The sequence below is a fragment of the Lissotriton helveticus genome, chromosome 4_1 (genome assembly GCF_964261635.1).
Source record: "Lissotriton helveticus chromosome 4_1, aLisHel1.1, whole genome shotgun sequence".
Taxonomy (NCBI): domain Eukaryota; kingdom Metazoa; phylum Chordata; class Amphibia; order Caudata; family Salamandridae; genus Lissotriton; species Lissotriton helveticus.
This window is the reverse complement of record NC_136063.1, coordinates 1,489,967,280-1,489,985,530: the sequence shown is the minus strand read 5'-3', so window position 1 is coordinate 1,489,985,530 and position 18,251 is coordinate 1,489,967,280. Positions and strand designations below refer to the sequence as shown.

General features: G+C 40.9%; 1 protein-coding gene across 3 annotated transcripts in view; it reads right to left on the bottom strand.

The window, feature by feature from the left end:
• Positions 1–18,251, bottom strand: part of SLC35B3 (solute carrier family 35 member B3) — a 271,605-nt gene that overhangs the window by 39,175 nt on the left and 214,179 nt on the right. For all 3 annotated transcript variants that reach the window (XM_078688079.1, XM_078688080.1, XM_078688078.1), the window contains 2 exons: positions 3,593–3,685; positions 1,916–2,027 (listed from right to left, as the gene is read on the bottom strand). In XM_078688079.1, the coding sequence (XP_078544205.1) occupies positions 1,916–2,027; positions 3,593–3,685 (205 nt within the window). The remainder of the gene's footprint in view (positions 1–1,915; positions 2,028–3,592; positions 3,686–18,251) is intronic.

Sequence of the window (18,251 nt, the reverse complement as noted above, 5' to 3'; positions counted from 1 at the left end):
TAATTTTAGAGAGTTGGCATTCATCCATGACGAGACTTGAGAGAGCGCAAGTGTTGAGGGGTGTTGCACTATGATTTTACTTTGAAGACCGGGATACCACGATTTGGGTGTTTTCTGCATATGAGAAAAGTATGAAACCACAGCATGACCTATTTGTCTTTTATTTTCAAGACCTTGATAGCACAAAACAGCTCATGGACAACATTATTTTTGTTTATCTTCCTTACTGCTTTATTGATCTCCCGTTTTTCTAGTCGAAGGTTACTAAGGAACAATCAATTTCCAAGTATAAACCTATTATGAGCTGATGTATTTCATGTGACAGTACTTGTGATGAGAGTCCATAAATCACTTAGCTTGCGACCCAGCATCAAAGCCCTTGCCTATTACAGTTATCTGTGAGTAAAAAACACCTGTTTAGAGCTTGCAGAAAAGTACTGTGACATTCTACTGTTAAATGCTTCCTGACTTTAACCAAATGTTTAACCAAATGTTTTTCACAATAAATAAGCCAGGCCTACTGCTTTTGTCATAATGTTCATAATAAACAGATCAGGCTTATGCCATTGGACATACACTTTACCAGTGAATCAATCAGGCTTACAGCCTTCATCAGTGGCTTGGCACCATAACCAACTCAGGTATGCTGTACTGGGCATACATTTTACTACAAAGCAACCATCAGACATACAGCCATGCAATTACACATGTATAAAAATAACATCTGGCAAAGCAAAATACCATCTCTTATAAGAGGGCCAAAAAAGGGCTATCACACCGCAAAACGTCTATCCCCAGTTTGTGAGACGGGGAAACCAACATCAAAATCCTCGTCTGCTGCAGTAATCTGTGTGATTACATTTAACAAAATGGCTCTCTTCAGGCTTTAATACAGAGTAATAACAATCCACCATTAAATGTGTATTGACTTTAATATATGCTTTTCACAATAAATAAGTCTGGCATAATGCCTTTATCATATATTTTCACAATATATAGATCAGGCCTATAGCTTTGATCAATGACTTCCCACTATAACCAACACAGTCCTTATGCATTGATCTAAAGCTTTGCCACAAGGCAAAAAGTGCAATACAAACACTCTTTTTCACTGAAAGCACACAACATCTGCCCGATCAAATGTTGTACTCAATAAACCCAGCATGTGAACGGAACCTAAATTCCTCTCTCAGTAGTACTTCTAAAAGTTCTTTTTCTGATGATAACATTTTATAAGGCGACAGCTGCTCTCTGAAGCCGTGCCTAAAAAGGCACTGAAAACAGCGTACACTATACACTTGTATATACATTCAGAATTAAACAAACAGTTCTGTTTTTCTTTATTTTTAAAAACATCACTGTGAGTCATTTTTGTTGATACACTTTGCATTTCCATGGTATTAAGTCCTTTTCATTATTCCTCTTACATTTATTTATTTATTTATAGGCTTGTAACGCGCTGGCTTCGACTCCCGAAGGAGTATCTCCGCGCCTTTGGCTCCTACCTCAAAGATTTAGGGGAAGAACGGTAGTGCAGTTATTCCAGCCTAATGTTGGAATAAGAATGTCTTCAACATCTTTCTAAAAGGGAAGTGTTCAGTACATAGCCTAAGAGATGTGGGGAGACTGTTCCAAAGGGAGGGTCCTGCTACAGAAAGCGCTTTAGCTCCAAGTCGGGCTTCTTTGCTCTCGGTACACAGAGAAGGCCTTGTTCCCCCGGGTTATTCTGTTTTTATTCAAAATTAACTTTATTTATTGAAATGTTGTTTTCTTGCCATAGTGGAAAATAAATACAGGTTTAACTTCTATGTGAATGGAGTGATAATCAACAAATATGTCACTTATGTTGATGGAAGAGTTGTTATACATTCCCTTTTATAGGAAACAGAATACCGATACTGGAATGCCTTCTTACCTGTTACAGCAATGAGTGCTCCAAATATTTTAATTAAGGCTAGAACGAAAGATATTCCAAAGTACCCAGTGAGTGAAAAGAAGAAAGCATATCCATATGTTTGAACAGGGTGCTGAAAAAACCAAAAAAACAACATATTTATTTGATAAAAAATTTAAAAAATCAATCAATCAATCAATCAATCAATCAATAAATAAATATCATTGGATATGGCCAGTAGTCATTAACATTAAATCGCAATAGATGTGATGCCACAATACATATGTTTTTAAATCATTTGGTTTTGCATATATAATTCACGTTATTTGGCAAAATTGAAATATATGCATACCGTACACAACACTATCTTTTATTATGAGAACAAGGTTGAATAAAAGGCATACTAAACAAAATATGCTTTTAAAATATGCTTATGCCTTAATTTTTCAGAAAGATAAAGAGTTGTCTTCAAAACGTTATGCCTAAAAAGCTTTTTCTATGAGTAAGAGGAAATTATTTTAAGAATAGTTTTTAATTTACACGTGTAACATTCCAATTCACAGAGATGGAAGCGTCAAAACTGTACACCTCAAAAATATCTAAGTTACTCATGCACAGTTTACACAAGTAGGAAATAATATAAAGTACTAATGAGAATGGCGAGAAAATGAGAATGGCTGCGAGCGGTAGTGAAAAGAGTGGAGCCTCACGTGAATTTTGAGGGACACGCCATGCAGATGTTGTGATGAACCCCAAGAAGCAGATTAATAAGGTTTTTCACATATATTTATGAGCATGGAGAACATCTCATACCTAAGTGGACCTGGTGTAACTTATGTGAGATGTGGGGTGACTCCTATGAAAACCAAAAGGTAACAGGGAAAGGGCTCTAGTAGAGGTAATTATCAGTGGCTCAAACTAATACAAGCATTCCAACCCTAATTTATTGTTTTTCTGTGAATTACAAATTTTCAATATGTGCATTGGAAGGGGTGACATGCATGGCAAAACTGTTTGAGTGAAGAATATAATAATTCAACGTTTTCAAAGTATAGCAAGTTACACACGAATTGGGTACATAAATATGCATTAAAAAACAATATTTGTGAATTGTAAACATTTCTTGAATGTTTCTCCAGAATGGTTACTATGTACCCCATTGAAAATCATTGTGAATTTAAGAAAAATAGTAGGTTACTCACATCTACGGCTTAAACTTACCCATTCAATTACAACTTTCATTCAGCATTCTATGTAAATTGTGTACATTGTGTTTAGAGTTCATTGTAGAAGTGCTTTAATGCCATCATATCCGACCCGAAATACTTAGCAATACATACCCAGATGTTCATCTCATTCTGCAGTCATGAACATTTTTACCACTGTTGCTAGCTTTAATAGTTACCTTACTTATAGTTTTGCAAAGTATGCATTATTCCTATAGAACCCTTTCCAATTAATATTTGACTCGCATCCTATCTTAAAGGGTACTACAAACATCTTTAAGTCTGAGAACAATACTGAGCCTTTAGTTATCTCCCTACTGATTGTCATTCTGTACCGGGATGGCCCCCTGTGGTAGGACGTGACCTGTTTTGTGGTGTTTAATGTAAATTATCAAAATGAAGAAAGGAGTAATTTAAACTATGATGTTACGCTCAACCACGAAGCACCAGAAAATCTTACAAGAATATTTACCTTTGAACAGAAAGTTACAGCTGGGCTTAATCCACTTGTGGTAGCTAGTCCAAACAAAATATACACAAAACCTATAGAGTAGGAGTACAAAACCTGTAATAAATAAAATTAGGCAGATGTTAAAAAGATATCAACTCTTAAGTTAAAAGAATGACACATGACAATGACAACACACTTTTAGATTATAATGTATGAGCTGCCTGTAGGACCTCAGGGTGGATTATTCACTCTTACAATGGATACTTGCCCAATAGTCATAAAGCACTGGAAATATCTGATGTGGCTCAGAGTGCCATTTAGCAAAGCAATACTGTAGATGAATTTGTTAAGCAAGACTGTTGCTTGTTACCAGGCCTACTTCAATCATATGCGTACTCCATGATTCAAAACAAATGGACAAATGGTTAACTATTCCCATAGTATGGGCCTTCTTACTACTACGGATGGTTCTTGTAAATATGAAGGTCTTAATTGTCAGAACCTAAGTGAACCTCCAAACTCCAAATCCTAATGATGGTATAGGTCTTTGGCCACTTGTATAGAACTGTATATGACATTATATAGAGTCAAAGGAAAACCTGTTATGGTGGTAGAGAGAAGTAGTATTAGACTCTCCTTTGGGTCTGACCAAACATCTTTGAAAAGGTTTGCCCATTTTGATGATATTGCCAATATGCTAGCCTTGCCTTTTACTGCTCCTTACAAATAAATGGTCAAAAGCAGTAGCACAAATAATGTTCTATAGTCGTACTAAAGAATGCTTTGGTGGTTATTGCATTGGTTGAAATCAAGTCGTTGAGAGCACAGAGAACAAACCGTAGAGTAAAATTAATCTAGGGGCTGGAGATTTAAGAACACTATTTCTAAAGATGCCTAAGTGCAATACAATTAAGGTGTTGGTCGTTTAATTTTCTTCATCTAAAAGCAGGAGCTGAACTTCACAAAAAATGATACTTCTGCAACAGTTTTGACTCCAAGACATGCAGCTTGGAGCAATGAATTGTAAGTGACCAAGAGACCTACGTCTATATAATTTGCCTATATAAATAGAGAGATAACCAAACTCAGACTAAACCTGTTAAATATAGTTGTAATCAGAAAAGTTGCACCCACAAAAATACCTGCCTTCTAGAGGCAAGAGCACTGGAGATAGACGCATGTGACTCGTGCAAACCACTATTTAAGTAATGATATACAAGGACAACTAATAATGGCCCATTAGCTACCAGTGATGGATGGTGCATTAGTGCAGGCGAGGCCTCCATTTCCAAATGACTTAGACAGCACTTGTGAATAATAAAACCAATTCAATCCGCTCAATTGCACAAAACAAACTGCATGCTTTTGTGGTACATCTAGAGATAGGCCTAATAAAGAAGAAGGCATTAGGGACAGTCTCTAATTACTGCAGAACAGAAGTTTTAGAGTGCTCAGTTGACAGCACAGGGCAAGCCGGGAACACACAAAGGTCAGAGCTGGAGTGCTGCTTGCCTGTCTTTTCTAAAGAACCGCTCTCTCAGCCAACTATGAACTTATCAAATCAGCTTTCACCTGCTCAACAAAGAGTAAGCAAGATATGGATTGGAGAGGTCCATCAAGAGGATAAGGGATCATGTGGACTTGTGGGGCCTGTATTGTTCCTCTCACAATCTGATACAGGCACTGGTTCTGATTGAGCATATGGTCATGAGAAGAGGAGGGACAAGGTGGCCGAAGACCACCTCATAATAGAAAGACCACCAATGTTTAAAAGGTGAAGAGAACAATCTCACAGCAGAGAGAACTGGTAAAACCAATCAACTGAGGAAGGAGGGTGTTGTGGCTAACTAGTATGTCTGTATATGTGTCTGCCTCTACTTGTGCACGTGTCTAAGTGTGTGTGTGAGGGAGGGGTATCCACACGAAAACATACATTATTTGAAATTGTATTTCGATTAGGGGAATCATAATTATACATTCAAGCTCATACAACAACTAAACAATTGCCTCCAATAGCTGACCAGACAGTTATACAAGCAAATACCCTGAATAATATAACTACAAATTATATATGTATAAAAGCAAAGGAAGATAACACACATATATGTAACTAGACAAGAAAACACAACAGAAGGGGGAGGACGAAATGACTTTGAACGTCAATTCAACATCCGCTGAAAATACATTCTATTTCTGTGGCCCCTATTGCTTTCTAGTAGGACCGGCAGACCTGTTTCGGCCCCCTCCCGCCCTCCTCCCCATTGCTGTCATGTAGGACCTGCAAGCCTCAGATTGGCTTCCCAACCTAGTTGGGAGAAGGACAGCAAATCATTTGGGATACAGGCAATTAGTGCCATTTTTCAGAATCCAGTGGAAAAGGCTCAGTCAACTGTTCTTGTGTTAACATTTGCAGTCTGTATTACAGTCATACTATCAATAACATAACAAAGAAGCAACAAGCATTTACAATGCAACGGTTTCGCCTTTGGAAAAGTTTGAGCTATTGGCATTGTAAATGACAATATTTGTATTTATGTGTTGGTTTTGAAAACAGATAAATAAATGGCATTGTCAATTACATTGCTAATAGCTCTAACTTTTCCAAAGGCGAAACCGTTGCATTGTAAATGCTTGTTTTTGTTTTGTTTTGTGTTGTGCTATTGGCTTTTGGCTGCGTGTTTGTTTTTGAGATAGCCCGCAATAGGTCAAAGGTGGGCGCATTGCTCCGCCCATGGCCTATTGGTGTCTATTACGCGCATTGCTGCCATATGGTTTCAATTATCGTGCCCAGACATGGGCGCGATAATTCAAACCATATGGCTCGCTGTGGCGCGCGTGCACCACTCGCAGTTTTCTATGGTTCCAAAAGCGTTCGGTTTCAGTTTTGCGATAGCTTTCAGTTTCGTGATCGTTTTACTTATGGCTTTTTGTGTAATATACCTGGATGCAATGATAGAATAATAGAAAACAACATCAGTGGTTGCGTCCCTTCGGAGCGGAGCTCCCTGTGTTTCCTTGAGTCAGAGCTCGTGGCTGGGCTGCTTCACAGATGCATGAACCCTGTCTGACTCCGGTGCCCTCGTAGTCTGGTATAAAGGGGTCTCAGCTCAGGTCTGTGTTACAGCGGGTGAGCTCTCTGGCTCTAAATGACCCGATGGTTGTCTGTAGGACAGATGAACATGAGATTATAAAAGTGAAAAAGCTCAACACAAACGGGGTCATGCGCAGCGGGGCCTGGGAAACATGGGGGTGAAGTCGACTGAGAGCAAAAGTGCTTTGAAGATGGTCTAATAGATAGACAGCCTCGGGAGCGCAGGGTGGAGGTCCGTCCACAAGAAGCGCATTCCATGTCCTCGGGCTAAGCAAGCTGTAGTGTGGCAATGACTTTTATCCTCTAGATAAAGCCTGTTCTCAGCAAGTGGTGGCGTGATCTGAGAGGTGCAGGCCGCGCGCTGCTCGTTGTAAGCCTTCACGCGCGCTGGGGACCGAGGAGCCGACCCGCGCGGGAACGAAACGGGTGCAGAAAGCACCCCGTGGAACTGGCGTTACCTCGTGGCATGGGATTGCCCTGGATTTTTTGCAAATGATTTTGAAGCCCCCCCACGCCCTGTGTGATAGCATGCAGAAATGGGCTTTGCATGTACAAAAGAATATCGGTCTTTGCGCGTGCAAAAGAACAAAGGACCGAACGCAAATGGCGCGGACACGTGAATTTAAATCTGGTACAATTCAACGTTTGCTGTGATTTATAAAGACACCACGGCACTCAGAACGAGACTTCCGGTAAGGGTGCACGTTCTGTGTAATCGCCTACAATGCCATTGATGTGTACGTTTCGAAAAACATTTTATCGGATACTGGTGACTCTTAGAGATACGTTAGTCGAATTAATGCAGCCGAACAAAAACGTGAATTTAAATCTGGTACAATTCAACGTTTGCTGTGATTTATAAAGACACCACGGCACTCAGAACGAGACTTCCGGTAAGGGTGCACGTTCTGTGTAATCGCGTACAATGCCATTGATGTGTACGTTTCGAAAAACATTTTATCGGATACTGGTGACTCTTAGAGATACGTTAGTCGAATTAATGCAGCCGAACAAAATGAAGATTAAAACTCCCAGAATGCACTTCTTACCGGAGATGAAATCATTTAGTCTTGTGGACATAGTGCAGTCAGGCTACCATACATGTAATAGACCCTGAAGAGCCGCCGGTGTGACGCACTTTGAATCCCACGGATGTTGTTGCCCCTCGGCTTTCTTCGGGTCTCCTCCTTCTTCACGCAGGCTGCGTGAGTTTCTCCCTGCACTTCCCGCTCGCAGCGACCAGCGTCTAAGCCTTCACGCGCGCTGGGGACCGAGGAGCCGACCCGCGCGGGAACGAAACGGGTGCAGAAAGCACCCCGTGGAACTGGCGTTACCTCGTGGCATGGGATTGCCCTGGATTTTTTGCAAATGATTTTGAAGCCCCCCCACGCCCTGTGTGATAGCATGCAGAAATGGGCTTTGCATGTACAAAAGAATATCGGTCTTTGCGCGTGCAAAAGAACAAAGGACCGAACGCAAATGGCGCGGACACGTGAATTTAAATCTGGTACAATTCAACGTTTGCTGTGATTTATAAAGACACCACGGCACTCAGAACGAGACTTCCGGTAAGGGTGCACGTTCTGTGTAATCGCCTACAATGCCATTGATGTGTACGTTTCGAAAAACATTTTATCGGATACTGGTGACTCTTAGAGATACGTTAGTCGAATTAATGCAGCCGAACAAAAACGTGAATTTAAATCTGGTACAATTCAACGTTTGCTGTGATTTATAAAGACACCACGGCACTCAGAACGAGACTTCCGGTAAGGGTGCACGTTCTGTGTAATCGCGTACAATGCCATTGATGTGTACGTTTCGAAAAACATTTTATCGGATACTGGTGACTCTTAGAGATACGTTAGTCGAATTAATGCAGCCGAACAAAATGAAGATTAAAACTCCCAGAATGCACTTCTTACCGGAGATGAAATCATTTAGTCTTGTGGACATAGTGCAGTCAGGCTACCATACATGTAATAGACCCTGAAGAGCCGCCGGTGTGACGCACTTTGAATCCCACGGATGTTGTTGCCCCTCGGCTTTCTTCGGGTCTCCTCCTTCTTCACGCAGGCTGCGTGAGTTTCTCCCTGCACTTCCCGCTCGCAGCGACCAGCGTCTCTGTCCCGACTCCCACGACCAGACCAGACCGAAGCAGCGGGAGGGGGGCGGGAGAGGACACGAATGGCGGGAGGGAGGCGGGAGAGGACACGAATGGCGGGAGGGGGGCGGGAGAGGACACGAATGGCGGGAGGGGGGCGGGAGGGGACACGAGAAACTCCGCCCAGGGAAAAAATGTCGGGAACGCCCCCGAATCTGGTCCGGCCTTGACGGACAGATCCGGCACCCAATGGCTAGCCTCCATTTATGGAGCTAGCCAATGAGAGCCGGGGGACGTTCCCGAAGTGCTTAGTGTAGACATAGGATTTCACCTGCGCTGAAAAGCTGCGCAGAGCGCAGCCTTTCGGCAGGCGAAACCCAAAAAGGACTCATAGAAACAGAACCAAGTTGCTAAATTGAAACAATACAGATGGGATATAGAATCAGGGATTCATTGCAGGACACAATGTCCAACCAGTGAAGAAGGTGGAATTGGACCACCCACCACCAGTGTATCACATTAAAGAACCAAAACCAAATTGGCTAATGGCGGGTTAGCATGAAACAAAGCATCCATACACCAATCTGATTTGGAGGCTACTCTGAGAATCCGAGGAAGGAGCATACAGTCAGAGTGGGCAGCCTGACCAGCACAGCAGAAAAAATATTCCTAGCGACAAGATGCTCTGCTTATCCTCAACATCCATCAAGAAAATACACTAAAATTAAAGGTGTTCAGACCTTGACTGAGTACCAAGGTTCAGATTACTAATGACATTTGCTTCAGCCTTAAGAGAGATTACTAAAAATGCTTGTGAGAGTCGCAAGTCCTGAGGTAGCTCAGCCTTAAAGAATGGTGACCAATTTTTAGATCAGGCCAAAATGTGCACAAGTATGCTTTCTAATGTCGAACATGGCAGTAGCTTTGTCCACAAAGAGAAATGTCTATTTCCTTAGGTAGGGCGGGTGATATGAGGAAGGAAGCATGACAGAGAACATAAATCATGCACTAAGATGCAATCCATGGCTACATTCCAAGGTACTTGGTGAACAACGCGCAATTTAATGGAGCAGTGGGAAGGGAGAAACTAAAGCCCTTGAGAAGAATGGTCTCTTAGAACAATAGGATAGTGCAAAAGGTGACATCCGAGTATGTACTCCCACACATTATCACCTAAACGGCTGACAGAATGAGTCCAATGTGACCATTCGGAAGAGGTTACACTGCAGAGATTCAGAATGGTACAAATACCCCCTTTTTTCTTTTCCACTGCAAAGAATCCGTAGTGGAACCCATAGTTCCTATCTTCCAAGCTCTAACATTTAGGGACTTAGCTATAACTGTCCCAGACTTATGTTTAATCAGCTGATCACTAGCCAACTCTAGGAACATCTTCCTCTGCAGAAACTATCAATGGGTTATAAACCCTGAGAGAAGGAATATTGGAAATCAGCATTAAAAAATCATTTGTAAACTTCCAAACGGTTCTCAAAAAGCCCTTGCGGAAGATAATACAATCAGTGGATATTTAGTGTGAAAATCAAGACTAGAGTACTATGCAATCAAGTAAAATGCACAATAAGATAAGAGCACTGGAACAAGAAGGCTGTATTACAGAATAATTTTTTTTTAAGCTTTGAAGATCTTTATCAAGAAAAGCTGACCCCATTAAGCTGATATACCATAACTTTTGACTAGAACACATCCAAATAAATGAACTCCAGAAGAACTACCAATATGAATGAACCTTTTACTGAGGAAGAATGGGGGAGTATAATAAAATATTTATCATTTACAAAGGTCCAAGGAGAGATATACAAACATTCCTATTGAGATACTAGTACCACAATTGAAAAAGTTACTTAATAATTTAGTTTGTGGTGGCAAACCTCTTCTGCTAAATGCTCAGAAATCTGATTTTCTCAACACATCTCCAGAAGTCTGATACCATGGGATACAGGTACATAACACGCCACTGCTATATACAATCTTAATTATATATTATTATTAACAGAACAAGATGCTAAGCTGCTGAATGCCCTCTTGCCATGCTATGACAGAGAAGTGATAAAGTCTTCAATAGACCCTGGATAGAACCCCGAGAGAAATGCAATATTCTATCTCACCTCTTACTTTCTTTACATAATGTCCCTCGGATGCACAGCTGTATGTAGGCTCAGATGCAAGCTTCTGGCAAGCAGATGTTCAGGTGATGCTGTTTACTAGGCTGGTGATGCTGTTAACTGGGATGGCGTGGCAGTCGACCTCAGTGAGAAATAGAATGTTTAACAGTGGCATCTTAGCCCTTCATCATCTGCTGGTTGTGCCTGGGGGTGGAGGCTTATCTGCCTCACATTGGCTTAGTGCAGTCAGCGAGAGGGATGTGGAATGAGCAGATAAAGCAAATAGGGATTTTCAGAAATCCCTTGGCTGCGGAGCATTACAATTGCAAGGACCCAGGATCAAAGACTCTGGATCCCTGGATTCCAGAAGCAACCAGCACCAGGACTGAGCCTATGCAGCAAATTGTAGAAGCTTTGAGCCCCTTATCTAACTTCCACAAAAGAGAAAGCAGCATAAAATCCAAAACTGAATACAGTTTGAGGTTGGGCAGTGGCCTGTAGCTGCTCTTCATCTGAATTTAGGAATTACTCAGAGTTCTCAGCTCATGTTCTTCATAATTTAGAAGCTGCCTTAACTCATACTTGGATGGCTTGGATGTTATTATAGCACTGTGTCTAAAATGTAAATGGTTAAAGTCCTTTTTCATTTTGCATCTCGGTATGCTCTATAGCCAAATTTGTGCTATAAAAATGGAAAAAATATGTAATGATTTTTAATAGCATTTTAGGAGCTTCCTGTTTTAATCTAAAGAATAATTTCTAAACAGCTTACATATTCCCCATTAACCATTATTTTACCTCTTTTTGAAACATTGACTGTTTCTCACCACCACTAGAAACTATGCAGAATGATTGCGAGCAGAAGTTACTGTAAGATTGAAAATTTACTTTGAGAAGGCAAAGCAAATGGTGCATTATTTTTACAGCCGTGAACAAACATGGTGCACGCTTCAATTATTCCTTGTACGAATTCACTAGGTTGCTACCAGCAGGGTAGCTTCCCAGAGCCTCTACTTGATTAATCAATGAGAGTAAAGCAAATGCAAAGGCATTACAACCCTTATATACAAGGGGCAGCTGTGATAAAACACAATTTTCACATCGAGGTGAACTCACCATTTATATCTGGGCCAATATAGTAAGTGGTCAATGGAAAACATGTCAGCCCCTAGTGTGAGAACCTAGATCATGAAGGGAATAAATTATCAGGCACATTTGAACACTGAGGCTGTCCAACCCGATCTGACATCCTAAGAAATATATTAAACAAAATAACTCACACCTCAGGGTGGAGGGGGAAAGGTCATCCGATTATTACAGAAAGTTTAGGGCTAGTAACAGTTCAACCATTTCAGAGTAAAAAAAATGTTATCTAATAAATGTAATAAAACACATTTAATGTTTTCTGGCTACACCACTGTCATGAATGCATTGTCATTAATTTGAGAAGCTGTTAGAAGCCATAACAAAAATAAATATATAAAGATTGTGCATCTTATACTTCTGATAAAAAAATTTAGGTTGAGCCTAGACAAGCATTTGCGCTGTCTCTTCGAGACATGCTGTATATACTTTGTGGGTTTACAGCTCACCCACTGCTTTACATTTGTTTCTTTCAGTGTCCTTTAAAATGACTTGTTTCCAAGGGGTTAATCGTTCCCATTTATCCCTCCTTGTCAATTGTTCACTACCACAGGACAGCGTCGGTTTCCTTTTGACTATCTTTCGACATCTGCCCGGTATAATTACAGCATGTGATGCCAGGGGTTTTCATCACACCAAATGTTTTAATTAATGACAGCTCCATCTGCTATTTTTTAAAATAGAAAAATATGATATCCTTTAGTTTTTTTTGTAATATTAATGACAAATTATAAAGGCTATATAAAGACATTCAAATCAAGATCACACAGCACTAGTCAAAGAAAAGAGAAAACACTAGCACACACACAAGTTTAAAACATACACACAATCACTCACTCACAAGCAGCTATCACATGTGTGTGTGTGCAAGCGCACGTAAACAGACTTCTTCCAGCTTTCAAAGAAGGGAGAGTACACAGTATGATTCAAATTATGCTAAAGCACGCATGCAGGGTTTGGTTCCATGACTTTTCACAGATTAATCCTATGATTAACTTTTTTTCAAACTGTTCAACACCGTTTCATGTGAGCAGTTGACACTAGCGCTCTGTGTTTTCACTCGTTGTGAGGTTTTCTGTAAACAGCTGTAATTCTTGGTTTTATCTCGTCACCTTTACTGTTCATTGAAAGATCGAGATCCAATGTCAGACGCTGTTTCCATGATGGCACATGTTTCCTTTTGACTATCTTTTGACCATCTGTCCGGTGTGATAACAGCGTGTGATGTCACGGGTTTTCATCACACCAACTTTTTTAATATAATGTAAGTTGTTAAAAAAGGATTTGCACCCTCTCTCATATGGTGTTGAACTGCCTTAGCATTGGTAAGTTTTCCCTTGATCCTGTTCCTTTTTTAAATGTTTAAGATGTTGCATGTTTTGCCTAGATACAGGCCTTTGCGTACTGTTAGCAGGTTATAGGTTGTATGCGTCACTTCTGAAAATGATTTAGCATCCTAGCAGTGTCTGGCTGCTTTGCTTGTTTTTAATGTAAAAGATGTTAAATGTTTTGAAAGGGTATCAACTGGTCACATGTGCGCTTGCCTAAATGCATGTTTGTGTGTGATGTTGGCAGGTTATAGGTTGTGTGCGTCACTTCTAAAAATGATTTTAACATCCTAGTACTGGAATGAAAATATATTGTTTTGAGGATGTTCCATTAAGATTGTGCACCCTTATCATTAATAAATCCACCCGTCGTTTACCACCCCACCCACCTTCCCGTTAACCACCCCCACCCGCCCTACCGTTCACAACCTCCACCCTCCCGTTCATAATCCCCACCCAATTTCCATAGACAATAGCTCACCCATAGGTGCGACCTATTGGCTTTGCCAATACTGAGGAACAGTGGTATTGTTGTTAGGACAAACAGCACCACTCAGGAGAGTAGCACTAGTATCAATATTTGAAATATCTTGATCTAGATGCTGCAAGGTAAGGAGAACCACTTATCTCCCCAAAGTCAGTGGTCAGAGCCACTTGAATAATCAGAAGAGAAAATTCCCAGCACACAACAGAATTATCAAAAGTGTGCAGTGTGAGCACAAATTTAACGCAGAGAAATGAGTTCTTGTTTCTTTTATTCCTCGGATCTTCTAACAGCTGACACGTGCTTTGTCGCTAACATGGGAAAGCGTCCCGCAACTTTATCAAGGCTTTCTTCTCTGTATGTCTATTCGTTTTCTGTGGTGATAATTCCAACCCACTGTGGGGTTCTGTTTTCATAGACGTCCGATATTGCAGTCTATAAATCCCCAAATGAGTTCTGGTTTGTCGTAAGACTCGTTATACGTAGTCACCGTGTCTTTCTGTACTACGTGTAACGAGTCTTACGACAAACCAGAACTCAATTGGAGATATATTGACTGCGATAGCTGACGTCTATGAAAACAGAACCCCACAGTGGGTTGGAATTATCACCACGGAAAACAAATAGACATACAAAGAAGAAAGCCTTGATAAAGTTGCTGGACAATTTCCCATGTTAGCGACGAAACAAGTGTCGGCTGTTAAAAGATCCGAGGAATAAAAGAAAAAAGAACAAGAACTCATTTCTCTGCGTCAAATTTGTGCTCACATTGCACACTTTTGATAATTCTGTTACAATACTATTGTATGCTGGGGATTTTCTCTTCGGTTTTGCCAATACTTGTTTAGAGTGCAAACAGCCATGGAAATAAGCCCACTTATGATGAATTGTATCAGATACCAATAACCAATCCTGCTTTGACAAACTTAAACTATGCCGAGGCTCTCACCTCACAGAACTTTACACACTTTACTTGTATCAACTAGTAACAAGGCCCACATACTATGCAGGGTACACTATTAATAGAGACTTCACCTCAAGCGGATCAGTCTATTTCAGAGGAAACAACCCTGATCTGGATCACCACTCTCATTGTCCCCATTACAACTCCAACCACTGGCAAGCTCTAATACTAGTATGCATAGCAGACCCTGCAAGAATTTGGACCCAAGCTTACCGCTGCCCAGCGTCACAAACCAACATGCTATTGCAGAAATACTTTCCATCAGAAGCCAGCAACACAAACGCCCACCTCAAAATATGACCATACGGGCCATTTTTGACAACTGGGTTGAATAAATGTGGACGTAAAACTTCGAAAAACTGAAACCAGAATTCTGGAAATACAATTGACAATCAGCTCCAGTGACAGGTAAGAATTAACAAAGCAATTATCAAGAAAGGCAAGCGATGTCACTGCTATCTTGGCTTTTGTGATGCAACACGTCCTAATAAAGAGCCCTTCAAAATATTCACTGAGTGCTGCACTTAAACAGGTAGCTAACACACCCCAGAGCTCTGCAATTCCTTGCTAGAACATTTTTTTTTAACGTTGGTAATTGTGCATTATACCTTCTTGGAAAGTAATGCCAGCCTCCACTTGCCAAATCGTGTGACTGTCACCACAGATAATAAACAATGCTGTCTCAACTTGCTAACAACAAAACGAAACAATTACCAGCAGACCAGTGCACCCAAAACATATTCAAATGCATCTTCATAGAATCCTCTGGTGCCACAATGGCCATATGGCTCAACATGTTCTGCACTCTATGACGGTCTCAACCTCAGAAAACTGGAAAAATAGGAGGTATTTGCAGCTGTGTCTATTTCTCACTCTCTATGGAGTACCTCGTGATTACTGATCCTGAATGCACTCTTATGCTATGTGCCTATAAAAAGTGAACTGTTCCTTTGGATTATAGATCTTTTTAATATCCAGAATCATTAGAATATGATAACACATTACTAGGGAGAAAAAATATAAAGTGAGCATTAGCTGACCATGCTTCAATGGCCTTTCTGTGTAAAGGCTGAGGATAAGTTTAACCAAAAATAACACTCATCTGGATAACTGCCTTAGGTAAAATGTGGGCAAATGATCTTTGTGGAATAATATACTAGATGCTGACATGTCTACTATTGATTAGTTTAATATGGATTCCAAAGAGCATTTTCAAATGTCTGGTGCCAGCATAATTTGTAGCAAAAGTATCTGATTGCTTTAATTATGTATCTGTAAATATGAGACCGGCTCGAGTAAAATGCATTTTGTCACATTTGCGTCTAATCGCAGATCGCACCCAGACTGTAAAACAAACACCAGAAAGTCTCAGAGAACGACCTTTTATTTACACAAGAAATGTATAATTTGAAACAATTCCACAATACAGAGCTACACCTCTGACATTTGGGGGGACCTCAAACACAAATATTTTGAGAAGGTTGTGTCTTGGCATATCAGTTTAACTTAGATGTGCAAAAAAACAAAATCATGAGTACTGCCAAACAATAAGATCCTAATTCAGTGAGTCTGGAATAGTGGATATGTAGAACTGCAGATAAAAAATAGTAAAGTTGAGTTATTTGCTAATACAGCATGTTCTGCGGTACTAAATGTACAGCTCAAGCTGTGAAAGATTGGTTTTCAGGGATGATGATGAAAAATACATGCAATATTTTGCGTGGTGTTTTGATTCCTGGATTACACATTAAACTACGTCAAAAAGGAAGCAAAAAAAAGTAGTATGTGTATTTCTATTGCTGGAAAGAGTAAAGATAGTTCTACATTTCATTGGGGCGCAAAGGAAGGGGGTTCTCTAAAGTAAAAAATATTTCCCAATGGAAAGAAAAAGATAATCTTTCTACACAAATGCATATATATATATATATATATCTGCTGCTCTTCCCTATGCAGATTGTCACCTCAAGAGTTAAGTGGGAGGAGAAATATGCCTTGAAATGCATGATATGCAGATACTGCGAGTCCCCATTGAATCAAAAACCTCAGGGAAACGTAGGTGCATCTTTGATTCGAAGAATCCTGACTGATCTTCCAAACGGTAGTGAATTGTGCCCAATGTGCCAAGGACCTAAAACCTCATGTGGTACTCTTGAGATATCCCATGTATTTGTGCAAATCTAGTTTGGTTATGTTATGTTATGTTATGTTATTTTATTTTATATAGCGCACAGATGCCGCAGCCAAGTGGCGTCCCGGCGCTTTGGAGATTGTGTAACACAACACAGTAGTGATGACCCAGAAAAAATGGGACTAAACTGTAGAAAATAGGAAGGTTTTTAGTGCCTTCCTAAAAGGGAGCAAGTCGGGGATGGAACGGAGAGGGGCAGGCAGAGAGTTCCAGAGAGCTACCGCCAGCACTGAAAAAGACCGTCCACCCATTCTAGCTTTTTTGAAGCGTGGCACAATGGCAAGATTTAATCCAGCGGATCGAAGGGCTCTAGAGGGGACATAATGAAGGATAGTCTGCGAAAGAATGGGAGGGGAAGCTAATTTAAGAATTTTAAAAGTTAAGCAAAGAGCTTTAAACTTAATTCTTTGCCCCACAGGTAGCCAATGGAGATCTTGGATAGTTCGACGAGCAGAGACGAACTTCGGAAGGCCAACCAGCATCCTGGCCGCCGCATTTAGGACCCTCTGGAGGCGGGTTAACTCTGCCTGATTCAGGCCCAAAAACAGAGAGCTGGCATAGTCCAGTCTGGTAAGAACCAGAGCTTGGACTATAATCTGTCTGGTGTCCGCATCAAAAAACTTGAAAATAGGTCGGAGACACTGCAGAGTACCAAAACATGTGCCAGCCACACGTTTAGTGTGGGAAGTGAAAGAAAGTTTGTCATCAAACCACACCCCGAGGTTTCTGACTTCCGCCACGGGAGTGGGAACAGGGCCTAGTTCAGATGGCCACCATTGATCTCCCCATAACCCTCTATCCTTACCAAAAATGATAACCTCAGTCTTAGAGGCATTAAGTTGAAGTCGGTTGTTCGCCATCCAGCCTGCCACAGCTTTTAGAGCTGACTGAAAGGTGGGGGCGTCCATGTTGGAATCACCATTGAGTGCCACCGCCAGCTGCGTGTCATCGGCGTATGACACCAAGGAGAGACCAAAACTATGGGCTACCTCCGCCAGCGGCTGAACATATAAATTAAATAAGGTAGGGCTAAGGGCCGATCCTTGGGGGACACCTTGAAGAATAGGGCGAGGAGCAGAGACAAAGGGTGGGGTAGATACTTTGAAGGTGCGATCAGTTGAGGTTCAGTTCAGAGGAAGTGGCCGGAGAGAAAGCCAGTCCTATATGTATATATGGTCTATGGTGATGCACCATTACATCGCAACTTTTACAACGGGAGGCTTTTACAACTGAACTTTTACAACGCAGGATCCAT